We start from the raw sequence: 19,433 nt of genomic DNA on the forward strand, positions 1-19,433 counted from the left end.
TGATATGTGCTGTTAAGTATACAAATGTTACATTAACTCACTGGTAATTTCATATGGATTACATGTTGAAACGATAATATATTGAGTTAAGATACACTATTAAAATTAATTTTTCCCATTTCGTTTTACTTTCTTTAAAAGATTTTATTTATTTACTTGACGGGGGGCGGTAAGGAGCAGAGAGAGAGGGACAAGCAGACTCTGTGCTGAGCGCAGAGTCTGACGCGGGGCTCGGTCCCATAACCCTGAGATCGTGACCTGAGCCGAAATCAAGAGTCAGATGCTTAACTGCTTGAGCCACCCAGGCACCCCTCTTTTTACTTTTTAACGTGGCTACTAGAAAACTTAAAATTACACATGTGACTTGCGTTATATGTCTATTAGACAGTGCTGCTCTAGAGTATGGGTTTTTTTTTAAGATTTTATTTATTTATTTGAGAAAGAGAGAAAGCCCGAGCAGGGGGAGGGGCAGAGGGAAGGGCAGAGGGAGAAGCAGGCTCCCCACTGAGCAGGGAGCCAATGCGGGGCTCATGACCTGAGCCGAAGGCAGACGCTTCACCGACTGAGCCACCCAGGCGCCCTAGAACATGGTTTTGAAGGAAACCTCCTGGATGGCTCAGCTGGCCTGGAGGCCAGATGGTGCTGCTGAGCCTGGGCCCAGACACTGATTTAGAGCAGCGGTTGGTTCTCGAAGTTTGGTCCCCACAACAGCATCATCAGCATCACCCAGGAATTCTTAGGCTCTACCCAAGCCCTACTGAATCAGAAACTCTGAGGGTAAGCCCAGCACTCTGTGTTTGAACAAGCCCTTCAGGGGATGCTGATGCAGCTAAGGTCTCAGAAGCGCTGGTTAAGAGCCACAGGGGAAGAAGCGGAGACTCACCTGTGGTAGAACCAGCCTTCATTCACTGGCTTGGGACTTGCAGGTAAACTGGACAGGACGGCAAGGGCTGGCCTGGGGAGGAGACCAGAACTCACAGGGGGCTGAGACACAGAGCGGCTCAGAGGGGGTGATGGCAGCAGAAAGCTGCATAAGGGAAAGAGCTGCTTCCAGAAGGATACAAACAGGATACCCTGTGTATGAAGTCTAAAAAACATGCAAAATGATCACCACGTATTGACTGTAGATACAGATGTCTGGGGTAAAAACATGCGCAGGAGAGATGCGTGCAAATGTAGCATGTGTGACAGCGTGCGTGGGGAAAGGTAAAGAACTCATTTAGGATGGTGGCTACTTCTTGGGGAAACAGAGGGAGGGGAATCCTACTGGGGAGGGCTCCACAGTGGCTTCAGCTGTATTTGTAATGTTACATTTCTTAAGCTGGGTGGTGGGTCCACAGATTTTGATAGAGTATTCTATCCTGTGGCGATCTGAACTATTTCATAATAATGAAAATAAAAGACGAAAGGGAGAGAATGCACTTAATTTCTGGAATCTGTTTCAGGAAGAAAAAACGATAAAGTCATACTTGCCCCGAATAGAGGATCAGGGAAGGGGAAGGGCCCAGGGGTTTGAGACAAGAGGGCTTCATTTCTGCATTTCGTTAAGGTTTCCTGGGCGCCCCTTTGGGGGCAGGAGACACCTTCTCTCACGCTCTGTGGCAGCACAACTCGGTTTCTCACGTATATAATCTCCCATGTGTATATTCCCCTACTCCACCACCACCAATCCCTGGGCTGTGGTTTTATCTTTCTTTCCCAAAGCCCTAAGTAGGTGTAATTCATGGCTGTAATTACTTCAGTGAAGTAAACTTAACACTCCCACAACTCCGTTTTTGGTCACCGGTGTTGACATTTTAAGATGTATTATCACGTAATATTCCTTACGGCCAGAACCACACGGTGAAATAGAAGGCAGAGGGCTCTTTGGCACCATTATTTAAACTGCAAGAGCAGGCCAAGGTAGTGTGATCTGAGGGCCTTCAAACTGGCTCCGGTTAGTGTTTACGCCGTGCGAGCTGTAGAAGACTATTGCTTTAAGACCCAAGCCAGAGGGACCGGCGTCCTGAGCTCCTGCCGTCCAGGCCCCACTTTGGTCCTCCTCTGGCCAGGCCCCTCCCAACAGGACCAGGAGCCCCGTCCACGGGAATGAGGAGTGTGCCCCTGCCAGCCCACCCTCCAGGTCCCTGGCCCCCCGGAACCGTCCCGAGCCCGTTGCCAGGGCCTGCGTGCTCCTCTTGGAGCTGACCTGGCGGTGTGTGTGCCCCCAGGCCTCAGGGGGAGGGGGTCGTGTGCCTGAAACAGGGGATGGGGCCTGGTCTAGGAGACGGGGTGGGGGGGTGGGGGGCAGCTCTTCCTACATCATCGGAGCAGGACTTAGAGGAGTCTGAGAATTCTAAATCCTTTCAGGTCATTATGAAGTCACATGTGTTGTGGAAGGAGATAAATCATTCAATAAAGCATGCTGATTTAAACATTTCAAATATATAGCTAGATGGTATGTGGATCCCCAACTGAACTCTTTTTCTGACCCCTGCAAATGTTACAAATGTTACAGGAAGTCCAGGTTCAATATCTGGTCTATCACCCCTTTCCCCTCTTCGCCCCACGTTACACTTTGTTACCTGTGCATAGTGGGGCCCCTTGCTTCTGAAAGTACTTGTTCTAATAGCCCACCTTGCTGGAAGACTTGGATCTAGTCCCTAGCCCAGGCTGGAATACAACCACCAACCACCTCACCCCCCTCTACTCATCCCCCAACTGCAGTGCCCTCCCCTCCCACTGGTCCCTTTCTTTGCTCTCCAAGTGTTTATACACAACACTTCTCTTCGATACCACTTTTTCCCCATACAAATACCCACCTGCAGGCCGTCAGCTTGGTCAGGTGCACCTGTGTGTAGGCCCTTTGTCCTCTGCACAATCTCTTTTTTTTAATTATCTTTATTATTATGTTCAATTAGCCAGCATATAGTACATCACTAGTTTTTGATGTAGTGTTCAGTGATTCATTAGTTGCGTATGACACCCAGTGCTCATCACCACACGTGCCCTCCTTAATGCCCATCACCCAGTTACCCCATCCCTCCACCCCCCTCCCCTCTGAAACCCTCAGTTTGGTTCCCCGAGTCGAGTCTCTCATGGTTTGTCTCCCTCACTGATTTCTTCGCCTTCAGTTTTCCCTCCCTTCCCCTGTGGTCCTCCGCACTATTCTTTATGTTCCACATATGAGCGAAACCATATGATAATTGTCTTTCTCGGCTTGACTCATTTCACTCAGCATAATCCCCCCAAGTTCCATCCATGTTGATGCAAATGGTGGGTATTCATCTCTTAACTTCTTGCTTCTCTGACAACCCTCAGGTCGGAGTTATCAATATCTTATTAGACTTCCCTCCCCATGTGACAAAGACAGACTGCAGAACAAGCTTTATTGAATTTATTTGCGTTGCATACATATAATAAAAATCGAGAATGCTAAAAGAAGCCGAAAACTTGTCAGAATGTGCATCTAGGCATTAAAAAAACTTAATCTCTTTACTTAAAAACAGAGTTTTGTTAACTGTGGAAAAGAAATTATTAATGGAGAGCTCTCAGAGTGAGAAAAAACTAATAGTGGTCCACCCTAAAGAAAGGGGGTAGGGACTAATTACCAGGGTCACCTGGGTCAAGGGCAGCTACCTAAATAAACTGTTCACTATGGAAGTACAAAGGAAATCAAACTCAATCAATCAAGAACCTAGCATTATCAGAATGGTAAAGAATACAGTATCAGGAAAAATAGATGTTTCATAAAGAAAATGCAAAATCCAGCGTATGATTGTAGAATGTCACGTTATACCATCATCATCAAGACCAAGCACCAAGGACTTAAATTAGCTCTGGCACCTCACCGCCTCTATGAATCTTTTTTTGCACGAGGCAGCACCCCACTCAGAATTTAAAGGCACAGTTAGATGTTGAGGCTTACATTCCTGTGTTAACAAAGCAGCTCCGTGGTGACAGAGGCAGACACAGTGAGAGGGACGGCGAGAAGATACTTCTGGGTCTCCTAAGAAAATGAGCTAGGTACTGTCCAGACATCCAAGGGGAGCTCTCCCTTGGTGTTTGGTGTGTTTGGGAGATGGCATAGAAGGAAAGGACTTGGGGGAGTGGCTCATTGGGGACGGGGGGGTGCGGGGAGCTATCCAGTCTAGTGACTTTTGAGGTGTGTGCCTCCAGGAATGAGGGCAGGGAGAAGCTATGCTGGTTTGATCGCCTAAGGCTTCCGGTTTGCAAAAAGTTAATTGTTCTATGGCTTTGGGGTTGTGGTCTTGCTTTGGGCTAAAATTGTGGGAAACAGAGGCTGCTGAGGGGAAGAGACTAGAAACTGGCCTACAGGGAGGTTTCTGCCTTAAAGCGAGAGCCAGGGAAAAGCGCTCTCCAGGAGCCCAGGGTCTTAAGTGCTTAAAGAGCAGGATATATATGGCATTCAGTACATTTCTCAGCAACTAGAGAGTCCCAGCGCCATTGGGACAAGAGCTCAAACACTGATGAACTAGCCATCTAGGGGAGCACGATGATCCCCAAGAAATGTTCTGCCTCCTAGGGAGGTGCTCGCTGCTGTCAGACTGGCGATGTGGGGCATGCGCAGAGAGAGAGCTTTGTATGTTGCAGGCATGGGGGGCAGGGATACAAGGGCGGTGTCTCAAAGGGCAAGGGCTAACTGGAGGACTGGCTGTGCGAAGCTTTTCTTGGAGACCCAGAATTTTCACTTCCATCACGTCTTCTCAGGGCCTTTGTGAAGCTTGCAGCAGCAACCAAAGAACTGAAGCATTTGACCAGGCTCATGAAACCTGAAAGCCAACCCCTGGGCCAAGTCACCTGGCCATTCCCACCCGAATGAATTTACTTGAACAAGGGAAATGACCACCACCTCGTAGGCAGTTATATAGCAGTGCAAACATTCCACATTGTCTTTAGAGAGGAGATGCTGGGTTTTCAGATGTTGGTAGTGACTGTGGCATTTGTTACATTCAAATAATTAGTGGCTTTAACTCCGCCTTTAAGGCGCGTTTGCTTAATAAAAAGTGGTTACAGTAAATAAATCGCTACATGGCGTTAACGCAGCCATGGGCAATGATCATTTGCAATGCTGATGCCCCACCCAGGAGCTATCTACTGCATGATTTCGGCTATATGGCTCCAAGCTTTGGCTTTCTTCTTGGCCAGGGAGAACCAGACCGGCTCTTCCAGTTCTGCCGGCTCATGGAGCACAGCTGGGACAGTGGAAGACTGCCTGCTTTCTTTGGCCATGGTGGGCACTTGAGCTGTCTTCCGATCTTCAAATCCTACGAGAACCACAGCAAATAACACACAAGCAGTAAGAAGCCCCAGAGACACTCAGGGATGTTTATGGGATACAGTACAAGTTCTCCTCCTCTCAGGTTTCCTCGGGCTTTTAAAAGGCCCAAGCATGGGCCTGCTACGGGTGGTCTCTCGAAGGGATAAAATCTACACAGCTATGGCCACGGGGGCCTGGGCATGGGAAGGCCCAAGAGAAGATACCGGCCAAGCTCTGGGTGGTTATTATTAGACTGTCTCACACTTTTGACTTGAGACCAGGGAGGAAACCATACGATATGTTATCTATTCAGTTTTTTACATTTCAAATCATTTCTGTTTTGCCGATCTGTGTCACATGAAATGACTAATAAGATTTCAGTAGATCCACCCAGTACAAGTCTGTGCTAAAGAACACTGTACCCACTACTCTGACCAAGCAGACGACCTCCCTATCCCTTAGTTCTACTCCTTCCTTCATCCTGCTTTATGGCTGATGGACTCAGTGACTTTACCTCAACCAGTGTGCGGGGTATGCATTAGAATCACCTAGGGCTCTCTCTCTCTCTTTTTATTTAAGTAATCAGACATTTATTTGGTCAATTAGAATTGCAATTCAGGAGACACAGATTTGAGGTAGAAGCCTGACTGCTGGTACACAGCTAGAGCTTTTTTTTTTAAAAGATTTTATTTATTTATTTGACAGAGAGAAAGAGCACAAGCAGGGGGAGCAGCAGGCAGAGGGAGAAGCAGGGAGCCCGAAGTGGGGCTCGATCCCAGAACCCTGGGACCATGACCCAAGCCGAAGGCAGACGCCCAACCAACTGAGACACCCAGCCACCCAGCTAGAGCTCTTTTTAAAAATACCAGTGCCCAGGGGCACCTGCGTGGCTCAGTTGGTGAAGCATCTGACGCTTGACTTCAGCTCAGGTCCTGATCTCAGGGTCGTGCGATCGAGCCCCATATCAGGCTCCACGCTCAGAGCCTGCTTAAGATTCTCTCTCCCTCCCTCTGCCCCTCCCCTCCATCTCCAAAATAAATAAATAGATCTTTAAATAAAAACACCAATGCCCACACTATTTCCTGAACTAACAGAATTAGAATCTTTAGCAATGGAGCAGGGCCATCTGTACTTTTGTAAATGTTTCAAAAGCTCGCCAGGTAATTCTAAGGCACAGAGCTGAGAACCATCTGACAGGAGTAGAGTACCCATGAGATTATTAATAGCTATCAGCAGGTCAGGTGCCACGATTTCGTGGCCAGACCGTGGCTTCCTAAGTTCCTAGTCTAATTTCTTCATGAAGGGGACAAAGGGAGAGGACAAAGATGATTCAGTGCAAACCCACCCTCCCCTCACCCTGCTCCTGCTGAAAAGAAAATCCCTCTGGCACATACCTCTACTGTTGAGACCACATTCTATTCTATCACAGCCTGGTGTTCGCTCAGCTTTCAACATCTCCCCACCTCCCACGCCCTGCTCAGAAGGTGGAGAAGCAAGCCTTTGAAATAGCGAAAAGAAACGATTCGACACCACTGGACCTGTACAGTGGATTTTTTAAAGTGTCCCTGGGACTGTAGAAGGTGAGAAAGTACTGCTTTGCTATGAGCTGGAAAGGAGCTCAGTGCTCTCCTCTGGACTCGCAGTCACGGGGACATTTTAGTGAGTGATCACAACTCTGTGCCTATAACAGCTTCCTCGACAAGGCAGAAAACTGGGAGGCCCTTGGGAAGTCACACACTGGACTCAGAGTGGTCTTCACAATTGGATTTTCCTGAAACAAGCTAATATCTGTACCTAATGGAAGAGCCACGTGAAGCATGAGGCTGATGTGGGGCGGAGGAGGGGGTGGCGAAAGACATGTGTTGCCTGAGATGGAAACAGCAAAAGTTTCCCAATATGCTGCCAGGACTTTTGGGGGAGGGGAGCTGTTTTTACCTGCTTTGGTAGACTTAGGTAGCTTCTTCTGTGCCATCTTCTCTGGTTTATTGACATCGGAAGTAAAAGTCTTTCTGGGTTGGTTTTCACTTGCAAGGCCTGCTCCCTTTAATACAAAAATGAAAACAAAAAGCTTGTTAAGTCCTGATGTGGAGAAGAGTGAATTACTTATTCAGAAAACCACAAGGGGCAAGCCCTGTCCTGGCTATTAGAGTTCCACATTAGTCAAGAGGAAAGAGAGAGAGAGAGGGAAGGAAATAGCACTGAGAGGAACTTGGCTCAGAATTTAGGTTCACAAAACCTCAGCTGGTTCAAGTTTATCACCTTTGAGATCTGGAAGAAAAGGCCATCAAATCATACAAATAGTGTAAACAGGTTAACATAATTATTTAACCTGAGAACAACCTTTTCCCTAATGCACTACCAACACTTAAAAACAAGCTACCAGAATGTGGAGGTTACGAACAAATCTTATCAAGGAGTTGAAGTGAGTTCCACAGGATCTCACTTAGCAAAACTGTTGACCTCTGACTTGCACTCCTTCCACCAGAAAGAGACGTAGCTACAGGTCCTTCCAGAATTGTACAGTTTAAGCTTTTCAAATGCACCTCGCCACAACTGGTCTAAATTACTGAGTTTATATACCCTGGTGCATTTGCCCCTGACGAAAGCTTTAACAAGGTGTGCTTTGCCCCTGTATCTCCTGCTCCCATAAAAATACTAATGATGAAAATGAAAAAATCTTTCAAGTAGAGTTAAGCAGATCCTAATGTGATCCCTCGACAGTTACAGTAAGCAGCCAACAATACAGGCACTTAGACATATCTCTTGGTATGTAAATGTGATATGCTTTCTTAGGTCAGTGTTCTGTGGTTTTGACAAGAGGGGCTCTCATTCCAGCACCTCCGAAGACATCGCAAATGGGACGTTGAAAGCAAGACACCATCCCGTCATCCCTGATCCACAGGTGGGACCGTTAGTCTAGTTCATCACGTAACTTGGCTTCTCACCTGTAGGCAGGGGCCACACCAAAGCCAACCAATATGCAAAGCCCCAAATATCAAGCATTACCTTTATAAGGTCAATCGTTATGGATGATATGAACAGGTGCCCAGAGATGAGATGTCAAATGAAAAATAGTATGTATAGTTTGATTCCCTTTATATCTTCTTCAATACATACATATATTTGTAGGCATAAAATGCCTGTAAGGATAGTTACTCAATTCTCACCCCAGTGGTTACCTTTGGGGGTTTTTTCTATAACTTATTCCTCACTGCTCAACCGATTTCATGGAATCCTGCTCTAGAATATTCAGGACAGGGTTTGATTTACGGAACCTTCTCCTACTCATTACTTTCCACAAACCCTTTCAGAGCATAAAGCCAGGCACGTTATTGTCTGAGTACCAGGCATGACTCTTCCCCCAAAGAGTCCCCCTGCCTTGATTAGTGCACCCAAAGAGGTGGGGAGCTGCAGGCTTGGCAGAGTTCCCGACGCAAGCTTAGTCAACCAACTCTAGTGACCTTCTGGAGGGTTTTGTGGGCTGCTGCAGGTTCTCCCCAACGTCTAGGCTCTTTGGCCTCAGGCTTGGCTCCAGCTTTGTTCTTGGTTTTTGCCTCTTTCTTAGGAACGTGGGCCTGGGAGCTCGTCTGCCTCTGCTTTACCATGGTTATCCAAGCTGGCTCTGAGGCGGCGTAATCTGACTGTCGACCAAGAGCCTTTCCTGAGAAAGGAAGGAAAGTGGTTAGAACTGAAGTGAGGCAGGCAGGGTCTCGAGCCAGGCTGGGGCCTACCCACACTAATGTACCAGATGGCATCCTTGTTAATTGCCAGATGAAAATGAACAGAGATCCCATCGAAAAGGGCCCCCTTCTTTGATGCCATCCCCACAACCTGGCAAGGCAAGAGCTCCTTGTGTAGATCAGAATTTGCGTACCATCCTCTTACTGGTCCCTCGGCCTCCCTCGTCCATCCCTCTTCGTATCCCCAAATCAGGGTAGGACCAGGGTGACCAGGTGGGCTGGGAAAACTCCCAGGAAGCCAGAGGCTCAGGCTACTGATGGCATTCCTTGAAGTCCAAGGAGTATCTTATATCGACACTACATATTCCCTCGTGCAAGTGCGTGGTTACATGGGCGTGGTTCTAGGCGTGAAGACCAGGGTTGGTCAGGGTGAAGGTACAAAGGCTTTGAGAGAGATCGGTGCTCAAAAGATCACCTAGCTCTGGATTCTTAGACATTTCAGGTGTGGGAAGCAGCTTTGGAAGTATAAGCATTTACAGTAAATTAAGATTTCAAGCTGCGAGTCTGAACGTAGTGCTCTACTAATGAGCTGGCTTTTAAAACCCACATGATGTCGTGGGAGGAGGGTGGGGAGCATATGTGTTGAAGTATTTTGAGAAAGGTATAAAATTCCATCCAAAGGGAAGGTGCGCAGAAGGAATAGGCAGATGGTCGTGTGTCCATCACAGAATGTGGATGGATGGATGTCCCTGGGACAGGGAAGACTCAAAATTAACCATCTCCAGATCCATTAAGCCAGAATGGGGCATCATCCTGCTCCTAAAATCCACAAGCCAGCCCTATCAAAGCAACAACTCAGCAGGCAAGGCTGGAGCAGACTTCCTGTCCCATTCAAGACTTTGATTTCTAGTTCTTCCCTCCACTTGGTACCTCCTTGCCCTCTGGAAAGAGGAAGTCTCACCTGGGACCTTGTAAACAGGTTGCTTCTTGGCCATGCTTTCGGATTTGGGCCTGCTCTGTTGCTTCTCCGCCATGTCAGATGCTGTGGCGGGGTTCTCTGCGCTGCCCAGGAGCCCCTGGGAAACGCTTCTTCTGATTCGATGTTCTTTACATGTGGAAGATGAAACCGGGCCCAAGGAGAGCGAAGAAAGCTCAGTAAGGTCATCTTGTGTCTCACTCTTGTGCTTCAAGGAAGGGACTTTTCTCAGGCGAACTCCAAAAAGGGTTTCAACACCAGACCCACTGGTGGATTCGTCTGCATGGATGTTACTTTGATGGCCGCTCTCGAGACCTTCCCCCTTGGGGTAAGTGCCGCCGGCAGTGGATGCCTGCCTGGTAGGAGCCATGCTGAGCTTCATGGGTTTGGTAGCGGGAGGCAGGCTATTCTTAATGAGGTCTTCAGGGCCTTGGCGATGTTTCTTGGTCTTGCTTAGAGAAGCCAGGCCTCTTGGTGGGGCCCGGCTGGCGGGGCGGCTCTCAGAGAGGGGGCCCTCGGCGGCAGCCCTCACCGAACCCGGCCGGACCTGGGGCGGACATTCGGGCTCGGCCGGTGCCTGGGGTGTGTGTCCAGGCTGCGGAGGCCAGCACTCCTCAGACCTGCTCCAACCTGCAGGGGCACTGGCGGGGCCTGGGGAGAAAAGCTGGGGCTGCAATTCGGCCCCCTCCGTGGCCTGGGGAAGGCCTCTGGAAGGCAGCCATTCTTCAGAGCGCTTCTGTATTTCAGGAGAGCCCTGAGAGAGCAGGGAGGAGACTTCCCGGGACGCGAGCTTCACGAAGCTCGCCGGTGCCGGGGACAGGTGTCCCGGGGGCAGCGGCTCCTTGTAACTGCTCTGCTTGGGCTTCGCGGGGGCACTCTCTGAATGTGGGAGAACTGCTTTGGGGCCTTCAGGGCCCCCCGGGGGCTGTAAAGGGCGTGCTGTCGGCAGCAGCTTCGACGAGATGCCTCCCTCGGTCCCGGCATCCTTTGGGCCCGAGAAAGCTGGGTACTGGACTTTAGACCTCAACGGAGCTTTGGAAAGTTGATTCGCAGATGCAGGACAGGCAGGGCTCTCGGAAAAGACTTGTTCTGCCATAAACTTCACAAACGACTGGGAAGGATGCCTGGGCACCGGCGGTTTCTTAGCCGAGCCTCCTTCGGCAGCCGTATTCTCTAGACGGGAGGACATCTCCTGAACCTTGGACCTGGATGAGACCTGGGTAGGATACGTGCAAGGCACTGGCTTCCCAGACACGGCCACCTCGGCAGGAGCGCTCTCACAGCTGGACGACACTTGCTGCCCTTTGCATCTCCCAGGGGACTGGGAAGGCTGCCTGGAAGGCAGCGGCTCTGCAGAAGCACCCCCCTGGGTGGCAGCCCTTTCTGGAGCCGCGGAGGCCGGGGGCTTGACCACTGCTGCGCTCAGGGCCTGAGAAGACCTTCGGAGAGAGTGCCGCTGCTCCATAGTCATGATCCTCAGGGCCTCGGCGCCCTCCAGAGCCTCGGAGACGGGCTGCTTGGCTCTTGTGTTCCCCCGGGACTGGAAAGCGCATCTGGGAGGCTTCGGCGCGGCGGCGGCGGCGGCGGGGGCGCCCGGGGCTGGAGGAGCGTCCCATCCTGGAGGAGCGCTCGCCGACCGCCGGGAGGCTGCTCGCTCCCCTCCCTGCCTCCTCGGGTTCTGAGAAGGCTTTCTGGGAGGCAGCGGGGGCAGCGGAGGCGGCGGGGGCGGCGGGGGTGGCGGGGGCAGCGGCTCCAGAGAAATGCCCCACTCCAGAGCAGCGCTCTGGGCACTCACAGAGCCCCCGCGCTCGCCTGAGGAGCTCAGCCAGGACTGGTAGACTCTTCTGGGGGACGCCGGGCCCGGCGCCAGGGCGGGGCCGAGGGCGGGGCCGAGGGCGGGACCCAGGGCGGGGCCGAGGGCGGGACCCAGGGCGGGACCCAGGGCGGGACCCAGGGCGGGACCCAGGGCGGGACCCAGGGCGGGCCGGGCGGTGGCAGCCGAAGCGCCCACCGCGGCCAGCGGGCGGGGCTGCGGCTGGACTTTCGGCCTCACCGAGGGCTGGGAGGGGCCTCTGGGCGGTGGCTCCACGGACGGGCCCTCCCCGACAGCCGTCTCGGATGCTTGCGGGGCCTTAGGATTTGTCAAGGACGCAGCAGAATCCGGGGGGAGCGGCAGCTCCACTGAAATGACCTTCTCCGCGGCGGCGCCCTCCGGACCCGAGGACACATTCGGTTCCACTCCGGGCTTCATCGAGGCCTGGGCAAGCACTTTGAGAGGCAGAGGCTCCGCAGAAGCTGCCGGGCTTTCGGGACTGGCAGAGGCCGGTGGCGGGACCAGAGGGCGCGTCGGGAGCTGAGCATGATATCCGGGCAGCGGCGGCGGCTGCCCAGGGACGTTCTTTTCGACCACAGCGCCTTCGGCACCCAGGCACCCTTGCTGCTCAATGACGGGTCTCACGACCGCCTGGCGGGGCGGCGGCAGCTCCACCGAGATGCTCCCCTCCACAGCCGGGGACTCGGGGTCCTCCTGGGTCGCCTGCTCGGCGATGGGGTCCAGCGGCGGCCGAGAATGCGGTCTCGGGGGCGGCGGCGGCAGCGGCGGCAGCAGCAGCAGCAGGTCCACGGAAGTCACCCCGACGGCGGCAGCCATTTCTGGGCCTTTGCAGACGGCTTGCTCAGGCCGAGGCCTCAGCAGGCGCTTAGACGAGATTCTGGGCGGCGGCGGCGGCTCCAGAGCAATGGCCCACCGCACGGCGGGGCCCTGCTGCTCGGCCTGAGGGCTCCGCCAGGACTGGACGGGCTGCCAGGCGGGCGCCGGCTCCGCGGGGCTGCCCCGGGGAGGGCCCGGGGGCCTCGCCGACCCCGAGGACGCTTGCTGCTGAAGAATCGGCCTCGAAAAGGCCAGAGCGAGCCGCCCCACGGACACCCCCCACTCCTCGGGGAGGTGCTTCGCAGCCGAGGCGCCGTGCTGTTGGTCTGCAGGCTGCCCCGAGGCCTGGGAAGGGGGCCTGGGAGGCACGTCCTGCTCGGAGCTGCTCCAGGCGCCCGCACTGTTGTGCTGCTTCTCCACGTGCCCCTCCACGTGGGGGTCTGTGCGGCCTTTGTCCTCGGGCCCCTGCAAGGCCTGCGCGGCACAGGTGGGCGTCAGCCGCTCGTCAGAACTGCCCGAGCCCCCAGAACTTTTTGAGCCTGGGGCCTCTTGGTCACCGTCAGGCTTCCCCAAGGCCTGGGAGGGGTGTGTGGGAGCCAGCAGCCGCTGCGCCCCGCTCTCCGCCGCCGACGCCCTCGGGGGATCCGAGGACGCTGCTCCCGCCGCCGGCTTCCGGAAGGCCGGCGGAGAGTAGCCCGCAGCCAGCTGCAGCTCAGGGCCGCTGGCTCGCGCGGCCGAGCTTTGCGACTCGGTGGAGACTTGTCGCTCATCGGCAGGCTTCCCCGGGGACTGCAAAGAAGGCCTGGGAAGCAGCTGCTGCCCCGAACCGCTCTCCTCCTCGGAAGCACCCTCTGGCTCCGAGGACGCTTCTTCAGCCGCCCAGGCGAGGCTTCTGGAAGGCAGCCTCTCCGCACACCTGCCTCCCTCGGCCAAAGCACTTGCCGGACCTGAAAGGCTCGCGGCGAAGGCCGGGAGGACGTTTCCGGGAGACTTCTCTCTGCAGACAGCGGGGGTATCTTGCACTGACGCCATTTTCAAGTTGCTCGCTTGCACATCAAAGCTGAAAGCGTCTTCCCCTTCAGACTGCATCTGAGAAGGACCCGTGAACACTTGAGCCCCCATGGCCCCTGAGAAGAGGACATCGTCCGGGGTTGGAGAAGGGCCTTCCGCCGCGGATGAACGAGCAGCTCTGGCTTCTGGCCGCTGGCCTCCGGAGGCCCCATCTTCATGGCACGGCGACGGGCCACCGACCACGGACTGTGCCGTGTCTTCGGGTACAGCCTGGGACGCCGGGCCTTTTCCGGCGTCCACATCTGCCCCAGCCTTTCTCTTTCCCTTGCCATCTTGGTCTGGAAGCAGCTCCTGAGGGGCAGCGCGTTCTGCCTGCGGAGTGGTGGGCGGCTCCCTGACTCGGCGCTCCAGAGACAGGTTCCAGAGAAGACACTCTGTGGCAGGCTTCTCGGCAGGCGGGGACCCAGCCCTCTCAGCTAGGCCAAGCCCTCGGATGGACTGCTTAAGGCTTCTTCCTGTGGGCGCACACTCACTCAATCCCGAAGCACTTGATCCTTTTTTGGGGAGATGTCTTCCGCGCGCCGCTGACAATGGGGAGCTCTGACTCCCCGCAGCGTCCGCTCCGGCAGCCTGGTCTGCTGTCTTATCAGAAATTTCAGTTCTCTTGCTCTGCTTCAGGCTTGAGACACCTGTACCCAACAGAAATAAGGAAAAGAAAAAAATATGCATGCCTCGAACTTCCTAAAATAAGAGGATTCTGCCCCGGAGCCCCGTGGGTACCTATTCACTACTGACTTCCTCGGTATAACGAAGCAACTATTCAGAAGAGAGCTGGCGACTTGGTCACTATTAGCCTCTGCAGTTGGAAATGTTTAAATCCAAGTGTAATCCCAATTTTACGAACCGATTACAAGGTCGGCTCATTGACAGCAAATCAGTAGTCTGGTCCACCGTTAGCCGTGAGACACGTTAAAAGGCCGTTTTGGGGGGCGATTGGTGGCTCAGTCCTTAAGCGTCTGCCTCCGGCTCAGGTCATGATCCCAGGGTCCTGGGATTGAGCCCCGCATCGGGCTCCCTGCTCGGTGGGAAGCCTGCTTCTCCCTCTCTCACTCCCCCTGCTTGTGTTCCCTCTCTCGCTGTCGCTCTCTGTGTCAAATAAATACATAAAAATCTTAAAAAAAAAAAAAAAAAGGCCGTTTTTGAACCTGTAACAACGATTACCCTTTAGGAAACTGACTGGGGCCGGACAAAGGGGAATTTTACTTTCTAATTAGTATTTATATTTTTTACTTGATTCTATTTAATTTTCACATTGTGTGCGGGCATTGTTTTACTTTTTAGAAAGGTGTCAACAGGGGGGTTATCTGGGAGGTAAGATTGTGGCCCCCTTTTCTTTTGCTTTTTACTCTCTTGTATTAAACGAATCTGATGTAATATACAAGCAAAGCCATTCTTGGAAAGCCTTAACAATGACATAAGTCCATACAGCCTTCAGGTCAAATGCAAGGCAGCGGTGACACAGAGTGCCCCTCTCCTCTCTAGTACTTTTGCTGAGGGACTCAGTTTGATCACCACCACCCACCCCCACCCCCCGGGGGGGAAGGATCGCTGCCTTCTCTGCCTCATCATCCAGTGCATCCCCGACCTCCATCTAGTGGCTTCCTATCCAGCCACAGGGCAATGGGCGTAGCTGGCTGTACTCCAAACCACTCCCATTTACGGAAAACCCAAGTATCTGCCCCCACGGACACCAGACCTGTTCTATCCTCTGTGTGTAAAAGGGACAGCTATTAAAAACAATAAGAGAAGAAGATTAAAAAGAAAAATTTAAATTTCATTTCGTTTTCTTCTGTGTGTGTGTGTGTGTGTATGTTTCGGGACAGTTTTGTGGTTTTGTGAGTTTCCATGGAAAAATGTGTTTAGGGATATCCTTTTTTTGAACCCACATGTGAAATCCTTTGTGGCAAAAAAAATATGAAATAACTGCTCAACTTAACTGTGGAACTGGAATTTTGTTTTATCAAGTATTGCTTGAAATTAGGTTGCCATCAGCTGGAACCAACATCCCCATGCACACACACACACACACACACCCCCAGATTTTCACCCCAGTGGTATTTGTGGCTTGGGGGATTTGGTAGGTGTTGGCTGCCAAGGACATGTGTCTACAGCTGCCCAAGCCCACTTCGCCTGTGGATATGGGAACTGGTCTCACTGTTATCATAAGACCTTTTTCTCTCTACTGGAAGAGAAGAGCAACCTTAAAAAACTAGTTGTGAGCTAATTCTGTTATTATTGTCTGGTTCTGGTGTTCAGGGGACACTGAAGGGGGACTCATTGGCCACCCTCAGATATACCTTAGCCTTAGAGAGGATTAAACAAGCTTACAAACAAGCAAGAGCTACACACCTCTCTGGTTGGAAATTCATTTCGACAAAATAGCGATCCAGGCATAATCTTTTACCTTGATCCCACACACGTGGCAATGGTATGAGTCGGGCAGTTTAGATGGAGGAAGCTGGACCCCTTTGATATGCATCTTAAACTGAAAGCTCTCAGAGGGTACCAGGGACAGACAGCAGCCTAGGTAAATCATATTCTATAGCTCCTCTCACACAGCAATTAAGCCCATCATACATGTTTCTGAATGAGGGTGAGGATGTGCCAACCTGCACTGTCTTTTTTCAGCTTCTTTTTGTCAGCTTCTTTTGGTTTGGTTGTACTCTTCTCTTCTCCAGAAACCACTAGAAGGGTGGGCTCCTCTTGCTTTGCTTTCTCCTGAAAGACGGAAAAAAAGAGCTTCAGACGGAAAGTGCTTCTTCCCACCCACCCCTGAGTGGTTGCCGAAGGAGATGACATCAGGAAAAAAAAAAAAGTCCTTTATCTCCAAAGGGCTCTGCTGGGAACATAACAATACCATTAACCACAGAAATGATTTCCAATGGCATTCATCCCCTTGCTGATCATTTTACCCACTGGAAGCGATCATTATTTTACCTGTTGGTAAAATTCCCTTTTCAGGGAATTTAGTGAAAGCATGAATTAGGTCTTTCCGGCTCCAAAGAAGAAAGAAGATTGGGGTTTTGCCGGGAAAGAAGAGAGAAGATGATGAAGGGTTCAGCCTTCACGCTGAAAGGGTTGAAATTAGTTTATTATAAACAAGGTTTACGGATGATTACGGGGCAGCTTTGGAAACGTCTGAGTGACGCTGCACCGAACAGCGGCCGGAAGCTGCTCTGTGTGAGCCTCTGTGACATGCGTCTGAAGACAAATGTCCTACTCGTTCTGCTCCCACTCAAAGTGCCCATGCAAACACATTCAGTGCAAAGGAATTCATTTTTGAGTGAATGAGGTGAGACCGGCCTGGGTTCAAATCTCTGCTCCAGCATTTACTCACCGTGTGAGCTTGGCCAGGTTGTTCTCTACATCTCTATGCCCACAGCTCTAAATCAGGGGTGAGGGGGTACCTAAGAAACTCCAAAGCAAGGAGCAAGTGCCAGCAGCCTTTGTGTCAAACATGGTCCTGGACCCTTTCATATTCACCCATGTGTCGAGTCACATGGAAGAAGAGGTCCTGACCTTCTGAGAGAGTGATGCCCAGGCCTTTTCTTCTTCTTCTTCTTCTTCTTTTTTTTTTTTTTTTTTAAAGATTATTATTTATTCATTTGAGACAGAGAGCTACAGAGAGAGAGACAGCATGAGCCAGGGGAGGGGCAGAGGGCGAGGGAGAAGCAGGCTACCCACGGAGCAGGGAGCCCAATGCGGGGCTCGATCCCAGGACCCTGAGATCATGACCTGAGCCGGAGGCAGACGCTTCACCGACTGAGCCACCCAGGCGCCTTGCCCAGGCCTTTTCTTAATTAGGCTATGCAGAAGGAAGAGAGTCAGAGGCTCATACTACCTTTCCCTTAGCCAACATTCCCCATCTCCCAGGTTCGTGGTGAGGCATCCAGGTGATAATGCATATATAGGGTTTAGTGCATAGTAATGGGTCACCTTCTGCTTGACAACCGACCAAGGCGATCCTCTCAGGGCCACCAGAGGGCCCCCTCCTGGACCTGCTGTCCTGGTGACTGTTTTTTCAACTCGTATTTTGTTCTTTCTTTTTTGTTTTTTTATAGAGAGGGAAAGAGAGCACACAGAGTAGGGGAGGGGCAGAGGGAGAGGGAGAGAACCCCAAGCAAACGCCCTGCTGAGCACAGAGCCCGGTGCGGGGCTCAATTTCATGACCCCGAGATCTGAACGTGAGCCAAAATCAAGAGTCGGACGCCTAACCGACTGAGCCACCAAGGCGCCCCTTGTTGTCTTTTTAAAGCTAAACTGAGGTGTCTGAGCTCGATGCAACATGGCGGGGTGAAAAGAGTATGGGGTTGGAAGTCAAGACTGGGTTCTGGCCCCAGCTCTGCTACCATCAGGGTGTGTGACCTTAGGCAACTATTTGTGCTATAATGTCCTTCCCTATAAAATGGTTTTAAGTCCTTCAAGAGGCCTGGGAATAAACTCCCATGTAATAAAATCTTTTAGTGTCTTCCAGCTCTGACTGCAACCCTTTACTTACAGCCCAGCGGCGCTGAGGAATTGGGTGTTTGACCAAAGTGAAATCTTCCAGCTAACTGACACATCTTTTGAAACACCAACATCTTTTAGTAAATTAAAATTAAACACCAACGTCTTTTACCTTTTAGTAAAAATCTTTCCCAAAGGCATTACTTCCCTATCTTCTTAAACAGATATCAGGAAATACAGGTAAACTTTTCTTGATGGCTTGGATAAATAATGAACACGACCTATTACACTGGACCGAGATAGGGTGTGGCCCTGAGGGATTTACTGAGGTGGGCAAGGTTCTGGATCCCTCTACTAAATGGTCCCAGATCATTTCTGCCATCTTTCTCTGCTATCAATGGTCACGTCTCTTTGTTGCCAGATCTCCCAGTCTGGTGGCCATGTTTTTAACATAACTGGCCTGCCTCAATGTAGCTCTGTCTGCTAGAAAATCACATGACACAACTTTGGGATATCTATGAGACACTGAGAGATCTCTGGGGGTATTAATAGCTGAGTTCTGAATGCTTGGAGTTGCTGGAAGCCTGGCCTCCAAAGGAGTTGAACAGTGCTACAATTTGTAGCTCACGGGTCTTACCTGATTAATAATTAAAAGAAACCTGATCTGGGCCACGGTTGAATATCCTCTACAAAGAGGGCTGAGTGAATTCCCAGATGCCAAGCCAAGAAGCAGTTCCTGGGGTTTAGGTCACTGTTTCTGCTTTCTTCAGTCCCTTTTGTGTAAATTCCACATGGATAGGATATCCCACCCACTAGATGCAAGTTTGCTCACCTCTCTTGGCAGGGGGTGGGGTGGGGGTGGTGGTGGTTGGTGTCAAGCTTGGGACAGTGCCCTTGACTTTACCATCCTTACTTAGGGCATAGATCCCTCAAACCATACCACTCCCCTAGGAGCAGTTTGTGAAGGTTGGAACTCATCTCTTATTATATGGGAGTTTATTCCCAGGCCTCTTGAAGGACTTACAGTGATTTGAGGGGCTTTTTTCTTCTTGTGTTTCCGGGGGTTTAAAGCCATCTTGTGCCGAGCAGCTGAGGAATCCAAACAGTCCTTGGTGGTGGCTGGGGTGTTGAAACTCATGGGCAGGTGAGTGCTGCCGGGAAAGGCAATCATGGCAAAAGTGGTCAAGGACTGTGAGCGGATGGGTCCAGGTGAGGGCTCAAAGGAGCTCTGAAGAGAGGGGGAGAAAAGGAATGGGTCAACTCCCTATGCTGTCACTGGTCCTGAAAGCTGGAAGCTTCTCTAGCTGAAGCACTCCTAAAGAAGCAATCCTTGGGACGCCTGGGTGGCTC

The 19,433-nt window shown here is 51.7% G+C and overlaps 1 protein-coding gene across 1 annotated transcript in view; it reads right to left on the reverse strand.

The window, feature by feature from the left end:
• Positions 1-3,361: 3,361 nt before the first annotated feature.
• KIAA1210 (KIAA1210 ortholog) overlaps positions 3,362-19,433 on the reverse strand; it is a 135,910-nt gene continuing 119,838 nt past the window's right edge. Inside the window, 7 exon segments of the mRNA XM_054507800.2 lie at positions 3,362-5,267; positions 7,196-7,301; positions 7,497-7,501; positions 8,763-8,921; positions 9,902-14,266; positions 16,247-16,355; positions 19,108-19,311. Coding sequence (XP_054363775.2) covers positions 5,095-5,267; positions 7,196-7,301; positions 7,497-7,501; positions 8,763-8,921; positions 9,902-14,266; positions 16,247-16,355; positions 19,108-19,311 — 5,121 coding nt within the window. The 3' untranslated portion in view covers positions 3,362-5,094.

The sequence above is a fragment of the Mirounga angustirostris genome, unplaced genomic scaffold (genome assembly GCF_029215605.1).
Source record: "Mirounga angustirostris isolate CCGP_5_RB_7025 unplaced genomic scaffold, mMirAng1.0.hap1 SCAF_11, whole genome shotgun sequence".
Classification (NCBI taxonomy): domain Eukaryota; kingdom Metazoa; phylum Chordata; class Mammalia; order Carnivora; family Phocidae; genus Mirounga; species Mirounga angustirostris.